Below are 14,933 nucleotides of genomic sequence, written 5' to 3'. Positions count from 1 at the left end.
GAGTCCCGCGGACTCCGCGGCCCGCTATTTGTCATCAGCTCGCTCTCCATTGGCGGGGAGAGAAGAGCAGCGGTGAAGGGGGTGGGGTGGGGAGGGGAAGGGAAGGGGGTGGAAACTGCCTGGAGCCGTCTCTCCGCGCCGCTGTTGGTGCTGCCGCTGCTGCCGCCGCCGCCGCCGCCTCCGGCTCTTCGCTCGGCCCCTCTCCGCCTCCATGTGCCGGATAGTGGGAGCGCCGCGGACCCTGCTGCCGCTGCTGGCGGCCCTGCTTCAGGTACGCGGCGGTCTCCGCGGGCCGGGCCGCGGGCGGGGTGGGGCGGGCGGCGCCGGGTCCCTTTGTTCCCCGCGCCGCTGCGGGGCCAGGCTGCGCACCCGGGAAGGGAGGTGCCGCACCGCGCGGTCGGGAGCTGCGCAGGCACGAGGCTCGGCCGGGCTCAGGGGCAGGGCTGGCCGGGCCGGCTGGTCTCCCGCGCCATTCCCGGCGGGTCCCGAAGGAACAGATCGCGGGCCCCTTCTGCTCTCCACTCCTGGCCGGGCGAGCTTGCAGGGGGTGTCTCCAGGCAGCAGAAGGGTGAGGCAGGATAGCTCCCAGGTTTTCCAGTTTTCTACGCTTCTCGCCTCTCGCTTTGCACTTTGCTCCAATTTTTTTGTTTATTTTTGCAGGGATGGGTCGCGAGTTTGCAGTAGGAATTCTCACTCTCGTGTCTTAGTTACGGGACGTGCCTCCACCCCACCCCACCCTGGCACCCGCGCGCCTCCCGGTGCCCGAGGGCTCCACTGTCCTATTGTCTTTACCCCAGCCCAGAGTTGCCTTCTGTTCTTGTTTTCTTGCCCTCACTGTGTTCTTTGTCGGTCCCACCTGGAAAGAAAACCTCATCCCGTTGTCCCGAAGAGTCTATACGGGCCGGGGCCTCCGCACTCAGCCCCTGGCCCCGCACGCCCCTTATCCCGGCGGGCGGGGAGAAGTTCCGTTACTCGGCTATTATTCCTCTCCCTGTGTACGCTGTCTCTGCCCTGCGTGCGTCCACGGGGACGCCTTAGCGAGGAGCCTCTGCACTTTTCACGCTTTCGGGAGAGCGCCAGACAGCCTCTTCATGGAATCAGTACTAGGAGGCTCCTCCGCGGCAGAAAGCACCTGCTTCAGGCAGGTCGCAGTCTTTTTTGCCACTCCGCGCCATCGGTCTCCAGCCCGGCCGACCGCCCAACTTTCCCGCGGCGTCCGGCGGGGGGATACCTCGAGGCCCCTCCCGTCCGCCGACCGGGTCCCGGGAAGCTACGCCGCGCGCCTCAGCTGCGACCCCCGCCGGGAGCGGGGGCAGGGCGGGGGTACCGAACATGCCCCCGCACGCTATGGGTTCCAAAGCTGCTGCAGGAGAGGGGCGTGTCCACACTGAATGCAGGTCAGGGTCCCCCGGGAAATACACCGGGGGGGGGGGGGCGGGCGGGCAGCGCACCCTTGTGGCTGGGGGTGGCCAGCGGGTGGCCGCTCTGAAAAGTCCGGGTGCGGCTCGGAAGTGCCGTGGCGCCGGGGGCGGCCCGGGCAGGGACAGATGGTGCCGATCGCCCCCCTCCGTGGTCTTCATGGGTCAGGGCCTGACGCGCTCTGGCCGCGGGGGGACTGCGGGCGCCGGGGGCGGGACGAGGTCGGCGCCCGCGGTCTCTCACGCTTTCTCCCGCCGCCCCCTAGAGGGGTGTGGGCAGAGGCCGCTGGAGCCCTGTCCATGGTGCGCCGTGGAGCGGCGCGCCCTGTCCTGCTCTGCGCTTTCCTCCCCCCAGGTTGTGCTTTCCAGCTTTCTGGCTCGCTCTCTTTTCTCTGGCTTCTTGGACGCCCGGGTCCCGTCTTTCCTTTCTCCTTTCTTGGGTTTCTCCTTTTGTTCTTTCGTCTCCTGCTGGTCTTTCTCCCCTTCCCCCACTCGCCAGTCCGCCCTCCTCGGCTCTCTCCGGACTCTGGGGTTTTAGAACTATTAGACTAGTTGTTTTTGGCCTCTGCAGTTTTGGGAAGTGGATGGAATTTCTTTTAACTGGGGGAGGAGACCCGTCAGTCACTTGCTAACAAAAGTATCTCCTGTTATAAAACCGCCCTTTATTCTTGGAGTGCACACTCCTCATTCTTGAACCCTCTTGTCACTTCATTTATTGTTTCTTCTTTTCAAATGGGGTTTGCTAAAGAGGTTAGACTGAAGGGGAAGAAGGAAAAAAGTGATACTTCAATTGTTTGAAGTTAGGGAGAAGGCGAGATAAACTTAGGAATCCTACGGACAAAAGACATTTTCCTTCTTTTTTTTTTTTTCTTTTTTTCTTTTTTTTTTTTTTGAACAGGAAATGTCATAGATCAAAAAAATCTTATTTTTAAAAGTATTAATTTTGAACGTCATTGAGTGGTCTCACAAATTTACAAAGAACTTTTAATAAATTTTCAGAGTGTGAGTCCAGCAGTAGATGGCATGTTTACTAACTTTTTGATCCGAAAGTAAGTTTTAATTGAATACTGTGCAGGGAAGTTGTTGGTCATTAATACCATGGGGCTAAATTTGGTACCACTGGAGCAATCCCATTTCCTCTTAGTCATCCGCCTTGAAGTCAGGTATGAATTTTGTAAGTCATTTTCTTTTTTAAGCATTTAAAAAATAGCATTTATAAACGGCAAATAAAGTGCTTATCTTTACCATTGTATGTCCTTTCTCAGTTTCTTCTAGGATGTTACCTTGACTTTTGTAAACCCCCAGGAAAGGGGAAAGTATAACTTTGTCATCAAGTTATTTGGCAGTCTCCTAATTCATAGGTGCAAGTCAAGCAGTAACATTGAATGATTTGCAAGGTCATTAGGAGTGGAAGCAGAGCAGTTTATGCAGCATGAGTTTTAGGGTTAAGTGCACCATGTGGATTGTACAACTGAGATTAGAAATGTCTTTGTGCTAATGGCCTGCTTTACACACCAGAATAACAAAGATCTATCTGCAAGGTGAAAATGGCCCCTCTGCAGTCATCTGCTATTAAAAGTCTATTCTTTTCTTTTCTTTTCTTTTCTTTTCTTTTCTTTTCGGTCAGACTAAGAAGACAAGAGTTTTAGGAAAGTGAATGAATAGATTACTAAGGTAGATATAGAGCAATCTTATTTTTTTTCAGACCAGTCAAAAAAGAATCATTAAATAATCAAAAGAAGTTCATGCCTTTACGTGTTAACTGAAGTATCTCTTGTTTTACTTTGAACATTTTTTTTTACTTTCAGAGATTGTTTATTAGTTTAGTTATCCTATTATATTTACATGATTCTACTCAATTTTGCACATTGTGGTATTCAGCTTTAAGATTTTTCTCTATTCTTCTTCATTTTAACTTATGGCATTAGCATTGTCCTTTACACTCAAAATGAAAAAGCAGAAGTTGAGCATTAAATTTTACTGATCAAGGGATATCACAAAGTTATGAGAAGCTTCCCTTTTAAAGTATACAAGTGACTTTCAAGGCCTTAAATAGATTTATCATCAGACCAAAAAAAAAATCAATTTTACTTCTACTACCTACCCAGTAATCACTAGACTAGAAACCTGTTTTGTTTTTCTCATTCACATTGTTCTAATTTAAATACACTTGTATGGGTTATGAAGCATCAAGGACATCACCTTAATGTTTATAGATCCTCTGGATTCTTAGTTTTATCACATAGGTCCTGCTCTCAATTGTGGATGAGGGTATATGAAAAAAGATGCATAAACCATATGTGATTTTTACCTGTTAGGTGTATAGACTTTGAAGAGATTAATTTTCAACACCTGAAACATATAAAAAGAAACTTTATTTTAGGATGTAGAAAATCAAGGATGCAGTAATCATTTTAAGCACAAAAAATGTTTATTCCCAGTGTTTATTTGATTTTCATGTGTCTTTTAACAACTTCTTGTGAAAGTAAGGAAAATTAGCATAGTTGGTGTTCACAGTTTATTCTGCTTAGTGGCTACAGTTACAGATATCTTTGCCCTTTTCTTATCTTGTAGCGTGTGGTCATTACTCATAGATGGCGCATTGCAAGCATACTAGGTGTGATCTGGAAAATAATAATTTGTGCATCCTAAGATATTTTATCCTAAAATATTTTATGGACATATTTAAAAAATATATATATATATATACACACATGTATATATACATGTATATGTATATATAATTTGTTAGGCCCCAATTGCAAGTTCAGAATTTACATACAGATTGTACTTTGTGACTTTCATACCTTCATGGAGTCTGCTCTGACCTTCATTAAAAGTTCAGACTGAGATTTTAAGAGGAAATTCTTTTTAGATTGTATTTTTTACATATAGAGACTAAAGTCTTCTTTGAACAGATTATTTTGGTGACAGTGTATTGCACCAAACTGTCCTTAATTTCCTTTTTCATTAAAAATTCTCACTTCTTAAATTTGTTGTGCCTCATTAAGCTTTAGCGTTATTAATCGGGAAATGTCAAGACTTAAAGTAACAGTAAATCTTGCTTTAAAATACCTTAAAAAAATCCTGAGTGAACTCAAATCCCCATCCTGTTTTCAAAGGGATATTCGTAAGTTAGAAGAGTGATTTTTAAAGAAAAATCCTAGCTGTTATTTAAGAAACATAATGTTTATGTATATACTCTACCGTTTTGCCCAAGTTAACATTATTCAAATTTGTTCCTTTGGCCCAAATACAAAAAGTAATCAAGTTTAAGCACTGCACAGACTTGTGGTGAATTTTGTCAATCATTTAAAAATTACATAGATTTGGAGTTTGGATTTTGTCATTTGAGTATTTCCTATCTGCCATTAGTATACCTTCTAGAAACCTAAGTAAGCATTTTCAAGTTGGGTTAAGAACTATAAGTTGAAATGTAATTTGTATCAACACATCATTATGCCTCACATTTCTCTTCTTTCCTTACCAAAAACTTATTTTTCTTTTAATTTTTTAGCAAATTATCTCAATTTATTTGAGCAGATGCTAGTCTTCCTGTATTTAACTAAATGTAGATAAGTTTTGATTAACCCTATTCATGCCAGGGAAGAGGTATATACAGATAAATGTTTTAGTTAGAGCCATATCTTCTCCATAGAGAAAGTGATGTCCTTAAAGTACTCAGAAGAAGGTGAATTCCAGAGCTAAATGGGACCTTTTAAAAGATTTGGATTTAAAGATTACAATTTATGTTATCACAGAGTTTTTGAAAGGAAAATTTAGGTTATAAATACATGCTTCTCAGTTCTTATTTCTTGTTACTCTCTTTCATACTCAGTGCACTTCCTTGTCTGAATTTCCACTGTACTTATAGCCCCTAAGCCCTTGGATTGCATGTATATGTGTGTATATACATATACATATATATATACACACATATATATATACACACATATATATACACACATATATATACACATATATATATATACACACATATTTATATATAGACACACATACACATATATATACACACATATATATATATGTGTGTATATATAGACACACACACACTGTATGTATGTAGAGGATTGCTATCTACATATGTGTCTCCTGCAATATTTATCACAGTTTAGCATAAAGTGTCAGTCAATAGCTAATTAATACCTTTGTGTGTGTGTGTATCATCCAAGCTGATTTGGGCATCAAAAGTATAATAATTTTGCTCGGTGCAAATAAGCTGCTGTTACATAACGTCAAGGGCAAGAGCTAGTGTCAAAGGCAGAAAGCCTGGGGTTCTAATCCAGTCCAGATGTAGTTTACTCCCTTAAACTCTCATGACCTCATTTTCTTCAATAGTAAAATATTGGGCCCGGTTGGATAAGTTGATTTCTCAGGGACTTTCCAATTCTATGACTCTTCAGGCTGCTTAAAAATATCCCCCAAAATGATTCCTTTATAAAGATTTTGGAATGACTTTAATTTTTAACCTAAAATGGAAATATTTTCATGTTATCTGTGGTAGAATGTCATTTTTGAGGGTCATTAACAGTAGTTTATTATATATGGTAGGTTAGAAATCATCTGTATTTTTTATATGTTTGACCTTTAAAAATAATTTTTTTTCATTGACTATGTTGCATTTACCACTAAAAGTAAATTATATTTTTGGGTTAGACTTAAAGGAAGGGAGAGTGTGATACTACTAAGAATAAAAATTATTCCTTTTATTCCTTTTGTACTTTTATGTTTCTTTGAGAGAAGACAGCTTCCATGAGAACCATTGAATTGAGTGATATGGGTCAGCACTAAAAATATAGCCCATTGACCTAACAAGTCCTTTTCTAGTTATTTTTCTGCAGGTATGTCTGTAATCATGGCATACACATGAAGCATTGTTTATACTTACCAAGGATTGGATTTGTTGAACTCTGAATGTCATTAGTAGGAAATGACTTAATATATTATGTGTAATATGCAGTCAGATTTGAGAACCCTTACTATGTGGAATAAAGCATTTTTAGTGCTAATTCCAAGGCAAAAAAAAAAATGATTGTTAAACCACCCAATGTTTTTGGCGTAGGCACACACCTAGAAAACCTTCAGAGAAGGGCAGCCAAAGTAATCAGTGGGATCTACATGAGATATCAGACAAAGACCATTATAGAAGTTATAAAAAAAGAATAGGAAAGCAAGCAGTGTATGAATAAGATGAATATGACCTAAACTAACAGTAGAATGTCCTAAAGTTTGGCTGAGAAGAACCTATAACAGGTAGCAGGCTGAGCTTCAAGTAGGTCCAATTGGAGTTTGGCCAAATTAATGGGTAGTTAAATAATAGATAGTCTCTATGTTGTATCAAAATGACTACATCGTGCTGCTATTTGTGCCAAAGAGATTTGTTGGTTAAACCATTGTAATATTTCTTACATTCCTTTGACCGAATATTTAATTTTTCATCTGTTCTAATGGTGAAAGTGGGGTCTAAAGTGTAGTCTAAAGACCTTACTACCATCTACAACTTGAAACACAGAAGAAATTTAGTAAGGGAATCAGATGTTTTGGTCTCCTGCCTTGATTAAATAAAACTATTTAACTTGGGTTTTTCTCAGGTAGCATTGGGAAAATTAACTGTGTAAACAGCCTTTGAAGCAGCTAGAGCGATTTAAAAGGAAGTGCTATTATAAATACAATATGGAAATCATATATAGAGGTGCTTGGAGAAGTGGTTGATCCATGATTGGTTCTTAAGTTTTCTTTTACAAAATATACCTACGTATAACAAAAATAAACAAATAAGTACTTGAGTAAAGATATATACTTCTCTGTATTGTAATTTTAATATTGGTTTTTATGTTAATTTAAAAAATTTACTTGACTATTGCATACTTAATACATATTGTAGTTTTAATATGGGTTTTTGTGTTAATTAAGGGGGCACCTAAGTGGCTCAGTTGGTTGAGCATTAGACTTCAGCTCAGGTCATGATCTCATGGTTTATGAGTTAGAGCCCCTGATCAGGCTCTGTGCTGACAGCTCAGAGCCTGGAGCCTTCTTCAGATTCTGTGTCTCCCTCTCTCTCTGCCCCCCCCCCCCATTTGCGTGCATGCTTTCTCTCTCTCTCTCAAAAATAAACATTAAAAAAAAATTAAAAGAATTTAATTACTTGACCATGATGTTTGAAAATATTTATACCCAGATTCCCTTCCTCACATTCTGATATAATGTTTAATGTTTCAGTGGATTAGTAAAAGAAATTAGTAAAACAAAAAGGTTAACTAAAGGGGCATAATTTAGAATCTGTATTATTCCAGAAATTGCTGGAAATAGAAATGTGGAGTGACCATTTTTCTCCCTCATGAAAATAAATTTTTAGCTTACTCACCTTTCTTCTGTTGTATCAAATGCTGAACTTTTGTACTGCTTTCAGTAAGGATGGCCCTTCAGATTTTTTTCCACATATGCAGTTTAAGACCTCTCACAATTTATTTTATTTTTATTTTTTTTCAACGTTTATTTATTTTTGGGATAGAGAGAGACAGAGCATGAACGGGGGAGGGGCAGAGAGAGAGGGAGACACAGAATCGGAAACAGGCTCCAGGCTCTGAGCCATCAGCCCAGAGCCTGACGCGGGGCTTGAACTCACGGACCGCGAGATAGTGACCTGGCTGAAGTCGGACGCTTAACCGACTGCGCCACCCAGGCGCCCCTGTTTTATTTTTATTAATTGTCAGTAGATCATTCATGTATCTCTGAAAAGCACATATACCAGAGAAAACCATTGAAACTTTAGATACTTGCTGCCACATCTTCAAATCTTTCTTTTCTTCTTCTTCTTTTTTTTTTTTTTAACTAATGTCTGGTGGTACTAAATCTTTAAAATACAATATTTTTAATTTCAGTGAAGGAAACTAATATATTGTCTCTGTTAATTATTTCTGTAACCCTGTGAGAGAGGTGGTTTTATTCCCATTTTAGAGTTGATGAAAGTGGAACTCAGACAGTTTGAGTAGTTATTCTGAGAATCCAGAGTAAAACCGTATCTGTCAGAGTAGATGGAGTTTGACTGCAAAACACATGGTTTCCTCCCTCTGTCAGGGGCCGGGACACTTTTCATATGGTACTCAAAGAATGAACATCACATTAGAGAGGAATTTCAATTTTTCTTTACCGAGTTGATAAGATTTTTTTTTCAGTCATCAACTTTTGAGTTATATTCTCTATTAATTTTGACCTTAAATATTTTTATTTATGTTGGCATCTGAAGCCAAAATGTAATGCTTGGTTAGGGTTTTCACTCATTTTAAAAATATGTTATCTTAGAGAAAGAAGAAAATATCATAGTGAAATGATTCAAAATCAGTTTTATAATATTCTTCAAATTGTCTTCATAAAAAAAATAATATGCTGATAACTGCTCAAAAAAAAAATGGGTGAATCCTGGAACTTAAAAATACTTCCTAAGAGCCTAGAAGCCCTCAGACTATGCATGTTTTTTCTTCTTTTTTTGATACTATTTTTTTAAAGTGTTCTGTGAAAATAAATTCAAGAGACTCCAAGTTTTGAAATATGTTTAGCGGCACATTTTCCATGTTTGGATCATCTGAATTACCTTTTATCCCACAAATGAAATTATTTGGGGTCTTTTAAAATATACATGTCCACATCTTGAAAGGACCGGCTGTAAAAGATTCATGTGAATGTTTTGTGGAGGGACCAAGTACAGACATGGATTTGTTTGCTGAAGAGAAAGCCTAGAACTATTTGGTTTGTAACTTGACCTATTGTAACTGGGTGGATACAGTTGGCTTGACTATAATCTCCAACAAGATGTTTGTTGGTTGGTTGGGAAGCTATTAAGGGAACTCTGAAATAAATGACTAAAAAGCCATTAATTTATATTAAGTTTAAAGGGGATATAATCCACTCCCTCTGCTTAACATAAATCTTTAATATAAACTAGAGACTGTGACCACTTTAATTTTTTTTTCTTTTGTTGTCTTAATTGGTTAACACAAAAGTTCAAAGTCTGGAGTTCATTCTTTGTGGCTTTCTGGTCCAGTAAATAAAGAAAAATGTGTTTCCTGCAGCCAAAATATTAGCATTTTGTGGATCCTTTAGCATCCACCCCCAGTAGAGTCCCATTTGGTGCTAACGTGTTCAAAGTTAACTTCTAACGTCCTGCTTCCATTGTACTGAAGAGAATTCAAAATTCAGATTTGACACACACATAAATATACACGCTCGTACTTTATAGAACTATCAAATTCATATAGAAAAGTGCTCCTAAGTAGATAGCCTGCTGAATGTTCATAAATTGAACGCTATTGAATCAGCACCCAATCAAGACAGCATCACCAACACCGCATGGGTACCCTCCTCCAATTTTAACCATTTTCCAGTGCGAAGTATTTACTTGACTTCTGCCTCATAACATCTATTACTTTTGCTTATTCTTTATGGAATCTTTGGATTTTTTGAAATCATATACTGTATTCCCTTTTGTGTCTGGTATCTTCCACCCAGTTTGTAGGATTGTCCATATATTTGTGTCATAATATTTTAATAGCCAGGAATTAGGAAAGATTCATGGATGTTATAGAAATATCCAGGAAGTTAAGGAAGTTGAACATTGATTTAAAAAACAAAAAACAGAGTGATTGTTTCACTGCAGCTGAAATTTGCTTGCATACTTCGGTTTGTCAAGCCATGAAACACCTTTTGTGGGGTTTCCTACTCAGATTTCTTCTATAGTTCTTGCAATTTTGGCAGTATTGTCTAGCCAAAAGCCAAAAACATTGGGAACTCAGTAAGTTATAGCCTCTGTCAGGAGGAGGGTGGAGGCAAAGAACTAAATGTCTTTTTGATTTGAAGTCTTCAAGCAGAAGGTTTGGGTGTTAACAGAGTCTAATCTTTTCATTGATGCTTCTTAATACCTTCTCTGAGCTTACTAGTGACCCACTTCTCAATGAGGTCTTACCCAGATTTATTTTTAATTTAAAAAAGGTTAAATCGGGGGGTTATAATGCCACAAACTGCTAGTTTTCCAGGTGTTTAGTGCATCTTTGGGTACAGTTGACCCTCTTTTCTGTTTGTATAGCTTTTTTAAAGGTCTGAGAGGTTGTCACAAAGGATGCAGAGAGCCACGTTTATGCCAAGATCCTTCTTTCTAGGGACCTTTTCTCTCTACTTATAATGGTTGGTTAGTAGATCCAGATTCTAGGTGTAGGATTCCATGCATATTGATGAGGACTAAAGAATCAAATTCTGGAGGTAATGACCCACCAAAGGTTTGTTTGCTTCAAGGCAGCTCTAATTTATTTACATTCTTACACACATGGACTTTATTTTACAATATTTAAAGAGATGATACTTTTTGCGTGTCCTTAGCTTATTGATATATAATTTGTATTTCACTTGTGTTTTGCTCCTACACATAGTTTTTCTCCTGTGAAAGTAATTGTTTACGTATGGTATTTGTGTTTTTGGCATTAGATTTTATTTACAGTTCTGTCTTTTCTGTTTGACAAATACTAAGAACATTTGGGGAGACTATCATTATCACTGATTTAATTTACAAATTGATTTATAGTTAACTTTTTTGTAAATGAAACTGAGATATCCATGATTTGGGTTAGGGTCTTCCCTTTATTTGAGGCTGTCTCTATGAAGCAATGTTTAAATATACTGGTATATTTAAATGTAGACGACAAGGGACTGTCTGCAGATGGCTTATAACATTTTATGACCTAAAATAAAGGCATCTTGGAAAACGGTGAGGTTACTTTTTAAGTATTTGCATTTGTAATGGATATTGTCATGATTCTTATTTCTTATTTTGCAAAGTGTTGGTTCTTCTGTACACACACACATACACACACACACACGAACACACACACACACACACACACCATGTGTTTCTGGAATACTATTCTGGTATGTGCCAATATAAAAGTTGAGACCATCCACCTCCAAACCCAGTCTTCTCAAACCTTACGCTATATCAAATTGTATTTATTGGTTTATATTTTCACATTTAGATATTTACTTATCTGAAATTTCTTTTTGTATGTGGTATGAGCATAGTGAGTCTTGCTTTCTTTTCCCCACACATAAAACACGTACACCCTAACACATGAGTGGCCGTCAATTTGTCAAGTAAAATTTCTTCTTCTGAACTGAAATGCCTTTATTAAGTTTAACATTTCCATAGACGTTTGGTTCTTGTTCTTTTTCCTTTTTAATTGTACTGATTTAGTTGCCTAGAGAGGCAGTAAAGCACAATGGTTAAGAATGGGGTCTCTGGAGCTAGTTGACCTGTGATTGTGCCCCAATTCTGACACTTGGTTGTTATGTGAACTTAGACAACATGACATTTTTATGATTGTATCTATAGTAAGGTGTTAACGAAAAGCAAGTGGGTTAATATATAATATATACACATCACTTTAAAAAGTGCTTCCATATAGTAAGCAAGATTTAAGATCTTTAACTGAAGACTTTGAGGCATAGTCATTACCACTGTTTTGTACAAACACAGTCAAGGGATCATTTAATTATTTGAATAAATGTGAGCTCTTGAGATGTTCAAAGATTTGTTCTGTGTTCAGCATTATAGCAAGATAACTTGCAACTCTCCACCAGTGTCCCTTAGACCCCACTGGGAAGCCACACTGAAGGGCACACATTTTAACATTCCTCCTTAAATTCTAACAGATGTTGTCTAGGCTGCTAAGATTAGGGAAAAGGGTTAATATATATGGAATGTTATTCTGCCAGCAATTTGATTTGGGAATTACAGGTAATCGAACAGAAGCTATTCTGGTGTCTTTCAGGTCTGTCTCTTTGCTTCTGTGATTTAATTCTTTAATGTTCTGATATTGGTGTGTGTGTGTGTGTGTGTGTGTGTGTGAGTGAGTGTGTGTGTGTGTGTGTGTGTGTGTGTGTGTGTGTGTGTGTTTTGAACTAGCCTGGAAGGAATCAGAGTAAGTTACTGATCTCTGAATGCTTTTAACATGATGATGCGGACCTAATAGAGAGGAGGGGGTTGAAGGTACTGTTGGTTGATACTGTGGCACAGAATCTGCAAAGACAGAGTGAAGAATCATTGTTCTTATGGATGCTAATGATTTATTGGTGATTACATGCAGGAAATGTTACTTTTAACTCAGTTTCATCCTATCCTAATAATAGCACATCATTTTTGAGTAATTACTATGTGCCAGGCACTGCTCTAAGTACTTTAAGTGTATTAACTCATTTAACTCACAAAAAAATTATACTTATTTCATATATGAGGATACCAAAGCACAGATAGTTTAAAATAAGGTGCCCAAAGTGATTTTGTTAAGGGGAGTTCAAATGCCAGAAGTCTGATGTCAGAACCTGTGTTCCTAGGTTTGATATTTATTTGAATGCAGGTAAAAAAATTAAGGCAGGATTTTATTTTATTTTATTTTTAGTTTTCTTAAGTTTTTTTAAAATTTATTTTGCAGAAGAGACAGGAGGTGGGGAGGGGCAGAGAGAGAGGAAGAGACAAAATCCCAAGTAAAGAATCGTAGGCTGTCAGCCCAGAGCCCGATGAGGGGCCTGAAGTCATGAACCATGAGATCATGACCTGAGCCGAAACCAAGAGTCGGATATTAACTGACTAAGCCACCCAGGCACCCCAAGGCAGGATTTTAAAGTTTATTTATTTTGTATGAGAGGGAGAGAGAGAGAGAGAGAGTGCGTGCGCTCGCAAGTGGAGGAGGGGCAGAGAGAGAGAACCCCAAGCAGGCTCTATGCTATCAGTGAGGAGCCTGACTCGGGTCTCGATCTCACGAACCCTGAGATCCTGACCTGAGCCGAAATCAAGAATTGGATGCTTAACCGACTGAGTCCTGAGGCTCTCCTGAAGTTCAACCTTTTAGAAAAACCTCTTTTTTATTTTAAAATGTGGTATTTGTAGAGGAGTATATAAAGCAGATATGCACAGTGTAAAAAATAATTAAAGTACACAAATATGCAGTGTAACTATCAGACTGGTTAAGAAGTGGAATATTGCCAGTACCTTGGAAGTCTCCAGAATACTGTTTCCATTCCCCTCTTTCCCCCCAGAGGTAACCACCGTCTTCATTTTTCTAATAATTATTCAATACTTTTGTTTATAGTGTTACCATTTATGTGTATATTCCATATATATAAGGGAGAAGAAATGTGTTTATGTAAATGTATATGTATTATGCATTTATGCATTAGTGTACCATGCATATGTGTGTATTTATGTGTATTGTGTGTATATATTTATGTGTGTGTGTGTACATATATCTAAAATGTATTTCTTATGACTTATGTGCAGCATTCTGTAAGATTCATTCGAGTTAATGTAGTTATAATTTGTTCATTTTCACTGATCTAGGGCATTGCACGCTAAGAATATGGTAGAATTTACTTATTCAACTTATTGTTGATGGGTTTGTGTGTGTGGTTGCAGAATTTTGCTACTAGGAACATTCTTGTACTTCCCATTGGGCGTTAACTGTCAGGGATACTCCAGGACTTCGTTTCTCAAACTTGAGCTTGTATAGAATCACCAGAAAGTCTATTAAACATAGACTCCTGGCCCCACCCTCTGAGCTTCTGATTCAATAAACTAATGGTGGAGCCTGAGAATTTGTATGTCTAGCAAGCTCCCAGGTGATGGAATGCTGGACTGTTCTGGGATATGTACCAAGGAGTAGAATTGCTGGGTTGCAAACCAGAATTTTTTCCAAATTGGTCTACCAGCGCCATGTACATTTTTGTTTTTCCGTAATTCTGTTTGTGTTATAGTCAAACTTAAAAAATTTTAACAGTCTAGTGGACTTTATAATCATATCTGGTTGGTTTCCATTTTCATTCTCCTGGTTACTAATGAGTTGAAGATTTTTCTTTTTATGTGTTTTGGCCTTTTTCTCTTCCTTGAGGTGTCTGAATGAATCCTATAGATTCAGATGAATTTTGTAATTTGTCTATAGCCTGGCCTATTGTTAGTGCCTGTTCTTTTTGCCTAACATTTTCCGTCATGGCTCACGTGTTGTGTTGTCGAGGATTGTGAGCCTTCTTGAAAGCTGACTAATGTAATTAAATGTAGTATTTGCTAAGTGCTTACTATGTGCCAAGCCAAGGTCTTCACCTGCATTGTCTCCTGTAATCCTCACATCAGCTCCCTGAGATAGGAAGGCATTATCATCACTATCCATTTTACAAATGTCTGAATGAAGCCTGGCTTAACCCATTCACTCAAAGGCACACCTCTAGGATGTGGCCATTGAGGACTTGAACAGTGTTTTGCTCTGCTGGTAACAACCAGTTCCTTGGAAGTCTGCAAGAATAGAGCAGCGGGAACAAGATAAGCCTGTCTATTCTAGATTTTGAAGGTTGCAGCCTGGAAGAGAATTTGGACTTTAGAATCAAGACTTGAAGGATTTTAGTTTCAGGGAGCAACTTTGGCCTTAGGAATGGGAAAATTTAGTAGACTGAGCCAGAATTAGG

At 39.1% G+C, this 14,933-nt stretch overlaps 1 protein-coding gene across 1 annotated transcript in view; it reads left to right on the top strand.

Annotated features, from left to right (window-relative positions):
* Positions 1–104: 104 nt before the first annotated feature.
* CDH2 (cadherin 2) overlaps positions 105–14,933 on the top strand; it is a 214,504-nt gene continuing 199,675 nt past the window's right edge. Inside the window, exon 1 of the mRNA XM_023241848.2 lies at positions 105–271. Within this exon, the coding sequence (XP_023097616.1) occupies positions 212–271 (60 nt within the window). The 5' untranslated portion in view covers positions 105–211. The remainder of the gene's footprint in view (positions 272–14,933) is intronic.

Source organism: Felis catus, chromosome D3 (genome assembly GCF_018350175.1).
Source record: "Felis catus isolate Fca126 chromosome D3, F.catus_Fca126_mat1.0, whole genome shotgun sequence".
NCBI classification, from domain to species: Eukaryota; Metazoa; Chordata; class Mammalia; order Carnivora; family Felidae; genus Felis; species Felis catus.
This window is presented reverse-complemented; position numbering and strand designations above follow the sequence as displayed.